Source organism: Nipponia nippon, unplaced genomic scaffold (genome assembly GCF_047370975.1).
Source record: "Nipponia nippon isolate SJK-2023a ecotype South Korea unplaced genomic scaffold, ASM4737097v1 scaffold_8, whole genome shotgun sequence".
Taxonomy (NCBI): domain Eukaryota; kingdom Metazoa; phylum Chordata; class Aves; order Pelecaniformes; family Threskiornithidae; genus Nipponia; species Nipponia nippon.
In genome coordinates, this window is record NW_028262402.1 from 6933996 (window position 1) to 6937604 (window position 3609).

General features: G+C 66.1%; 1 protein-coding gene across 1 annotated transcript; it reads right to left on the minus strand.

Moving 5' to 3' along the window:
• Positions 1 to 1118: 1118 nt before the first annotated feature.
• Positions 1119 to 2466, minus strand: FOXE1 (forkhead box E1). The gene has a single exon (XM_087742028.1). It carries the CDS (start codon positions 2464 to 2466, stop codon positions 1588 to 1590), a length of 879 nt encoding a protein of 292 aa, XP_087598154.1. The 3' UTR covers positions 1119 to 1587.
• Between the last annotated feature and the right edge of the window lie 1143 nt (positions 2467 to 3609).

Genomic DNA, 3609 nt, shown 5'->3' on the forward strand with positions numbered 1-3609 from the left:
GTTGTCTCAATCTTTGGGGGTTGTCAGGACTCAACTAGATAGCCCCGAGCAACCTGGTCTGACTCAGAGCTGACCCTGCTTTGAGCACAAGGTCAGAACAGAAACTTCCCAAGGTCTCTTCCAGCCTGAGTTATAGTATGATCTGCACCCTTTTGTGGTGAGTGAGACCCTGGTGTATGTGCACCCTCTCTGCTTTTCCAAAGCTCCTGCCGAGGCTCTGGCTGCACTTTCCACTTATCTCCTCCCCATTCAAGGCCCCACCACGCTGCAGTACCCCTCACCAACCAACACAGGCTCCCACCTCCACAGGAAAAAGGAGCTGGATAAGGTGATCTGGACAGTAGCAGGGCTATGTCTGCTCAGAGCCCCAGGGAGAGCCCTGGGAATCCACCACCTCTCTGAGCCCCTTCCACGGGTGGTGGGAGGGATTTGCTTGAGTTTCCCCATGGATCTATTTCCAAGCCTTTGCCTCTCACAGCCGTTCCTATCAGTTGTCCCCTCTCCACGTTTTCCTCTAGCCTTTTTTTCCGTCCTAGGAACGCTTGAGAGGGCAGCAAAGATGAAAAGGCACCATGTCCTGCCTCTCTCACTTGTTTCAGGAAGGAACATTTTTCCCCATGAGATGCTGATTCCTCTAGGCTACAGATAGAGCTGGGCTGGCCTCAGGATCAAATTAATTTAGGATGTAAGGACCTCCATAGACCTCTGGACCAGGTCTCCACTCAAAGCAGGTCAAAATTCAACGTCGGATCCAACTCCAAAGCCAGATCAGGTCCCTTGGGCTCTGTCCAATCAAGCTGGAAAGACCTCCAAGGGCAGAGATCCCGCACCCTCTCTGTGTCCCTCTTCCAGGGGCTGACCATGCTTATGGTAAAAGTTTTTGTATTTCCAGTCCCACCATTCTCCCACCCCTGCAGCACACAGCACAACCTCTGGAGGGATCTGACTTGCTGCGGTTGGCGGCAGCCCCAGCATCCAAACCTTCCCCAGCCTTGACCACGTTGTTGGTGCGAAGCCGGGCACTAACGCGATAGCCCTGCACAACACGAGGGACGCGCCACCACGTTAGTGCCACGCATCTGCTTTTACAGCTTTGGCTGCACAAGGCTGGGGAATGCTTCCTCCTGCCTCCCTCCTCCCCCACCCTAGGAGACGTGTTGTTCTGTAAATAAAATCATCAACAGCGGAGAGATTTTTAAAAGTGAGATCTTCCCGGATAGACCAGGGGTCTTTCAGCTGGGTGTGCTGAAAGGGTGGGAGCCTGGCAGGAAGCTTTGAGCACCCGTTCCGGGAAAGGCGGTAGATGAGGAAAGGGCTGTTTGCCCCATCCAGGCACTTGTGAGCCCCTAGGGCTTCTCTGGCGATAGCGGAGGGGGCTGGGCAGGGCCCCCCAGGCACCCACGGCAGGCGGCGGGGCTCCTTGCCGCGGGGCCCGGGCAGGTGGCAGGCTGCGGAGGTGCAGCCCGAGGTCCTCCAGCATCGTCCCGGGCAGCCCCGGGTCCAGCGGCGCCGGCCGAGCCCCGCAGCCCGCCCCTCTCCCGGGCTCCGGTCCGCGCCGTCGGGCTGCCCGGCCGCTCCCGGGACGGGTCAGAGCGCTGGGACGAACCTGTCGGGGCCGCCGGGGTAGGCTCCGTGCCGCGGTCCGGGCTCGGCGACCCCCAGCTGCCCTCCGGCCCCGTAGGCGTGGGGCAGCGGCGGGTAGGGAGCGGGGGAGCGGCGGCCATAGAGCCCGGCGGGGGCGGGCGGCGAGGCGGGCAGCACGATGCGCCCCGACGGCGCGTACAGCGGCCCGGGGCCGGCCGGCGCGTAGGGCCCGGGGTCGGTGGGCAGCGGGGCGTAGGCGTGGGGCAGGGCGGCGGCGGCGCAGCCCTGCGGGGGGTAGGCGGCGGCGGCGAAGGCGCAGGAGGCGGCGGCGGGGGCCGGGGGCAGGTCGGCGGCGGGCGGTGGGAAGAGGCGGCAGGGCGCGGCGGGGCGCTCGGCGAGGAAGGCCGGGTAGGTGGAGAGGTCGCTGCGCTTGAAGCGTTTCCTGCGGCGGAGGAAGGAGCCGCTCTCGAACATGTCGCGGGCGTGGGGGTCCAGCGTCCAGTAATTGCCCTTGCCGGGGCGGCCGGGCTCCCGCGGCACCTTGACGAAGCAGTCGTTGAGGGTGAGGTTGTGGCGGATGCTGTTCTGCCACTTGCGGGGGCTGTCGCGGTAGAAGGGGAAGCGCTCGGTGATGAAGCGGTAGATGCCGCCCAGCGTCAGCCGCCGCTCGGGCGCCTGCCCGATGGCCATGGCGATGAGGGCGATGTAGCTGTAGGGCGGCTTGCCCCGCTCCGCCGGGCGCTTGCGCCGCCGCCGCCCGCCCCGCGCCCCTGCCGCCGCCGCCGCCGCCGCCGCCGCCTCCTCCCCCGGCGGCGCCGGGTCCGCCTTCAGCGGCGGGGGCGGCGGCGGGGGGCCCGGCGGCGCCCGGCTCTCGGCGGTCATACGGCCGTCGGGGCGGCCCCGAGCCGGGCCGGGCCGAGCCGAGCCGAGGAGGCGCAGCTCGGCGCCGCCGCGGCTTTTATGCTGCGGTGTCCGGCGGCTCCGCGCCCGGACGGCCGGCACTCCCCCTGCAACGCCCCGCAGCCCGGGAGGCGCGGGCAGGGCCGGGCGTGCCGCCGCCGCCGCCGCGGGCAGGGGCAGGGGCAGGGGCAGCGTCCGCGCCCTGCCCCGCACCCCCCTCCTCCCGCCCCGCTCCCGTGGTCCGCGTCCCCAGCGCCGTCGGGGCGCCGCGGTCCCGCCGCCGTCGAGCGGTGAGGCGAGGTGAGGGGCCGCCGCTGTCGGAGGGGGTGCTGCCGGTCCGCGGCACAGGGCAGCCGGTTCCGGGCAGTGTCGCCCGTGGGAGCCCCCGTGCTCCTTCGCGGTAGTGAAACGGTAGAAAGGAATTAAACGTGAAAAAAAACCCGGTGACAGATCTACATGGGGAGAGAGAGTAAGCGTGGGCTTAGGCAGCGCAGAGCTGCTCAGACTGTGGTCCTCACCCCCGGTCCCCAACAGCAATTCAGCACAGAGCTGGGCTCCCATGCCCCTGGTTTACGCCTGATCTGACCTGCGTGTCCCTGATCCTTGTGCCACAGGACCTCCAGGTACATGATCCTTCCAGCCCGGAGGGACGCCAGGCTCTCCACCAGCTGCTGCTGGGACATACTTACCTGCCAGCTCCCTCCTGCTTGCCCGAATACCTGGGGCTGAGGGTCAGTCCCCAGGACTGTGGACCAGAACAAGTTCCATCAGTGCACCCAGCTGGCGAGGAATGCTTGCCCAGGACTTGTACCCCTGCGGCACCCACCCGCAGGGCTGGGGACACCACAGCCTCCTCGCCTGCTGGCATGGTGATCCTCAGGAGCCAGAGGATAAAGGGGATGGCAGGAGGTCCTAGAGGTGGGATGGAAGGGGTCAGTGTGTGCGCAGGAATGCATGTGCACGGGAGGGTGAGCAGGCATAGGTACGTGGGTGTGCAAGGGTACTGGTGTGGGGTTGAGGATGTGCATGAGAGTTTGTGGGTGTGCACTGACACGCAAGTGTGCATACAAACACATGTCAGCGTGCACAGTTGTATGGCTGGACTCAAGGCATGAGTGTCCACAG

Coding starts and splice junctions, on each gene's coding strand:
- FOXE1 (XM_087742028.1), bottom strand. CDS start 2,466: ATGACCGCCGAGAGCCGGGCGCCGCCGGGCCCCCCGCCGCCGCCCCCG.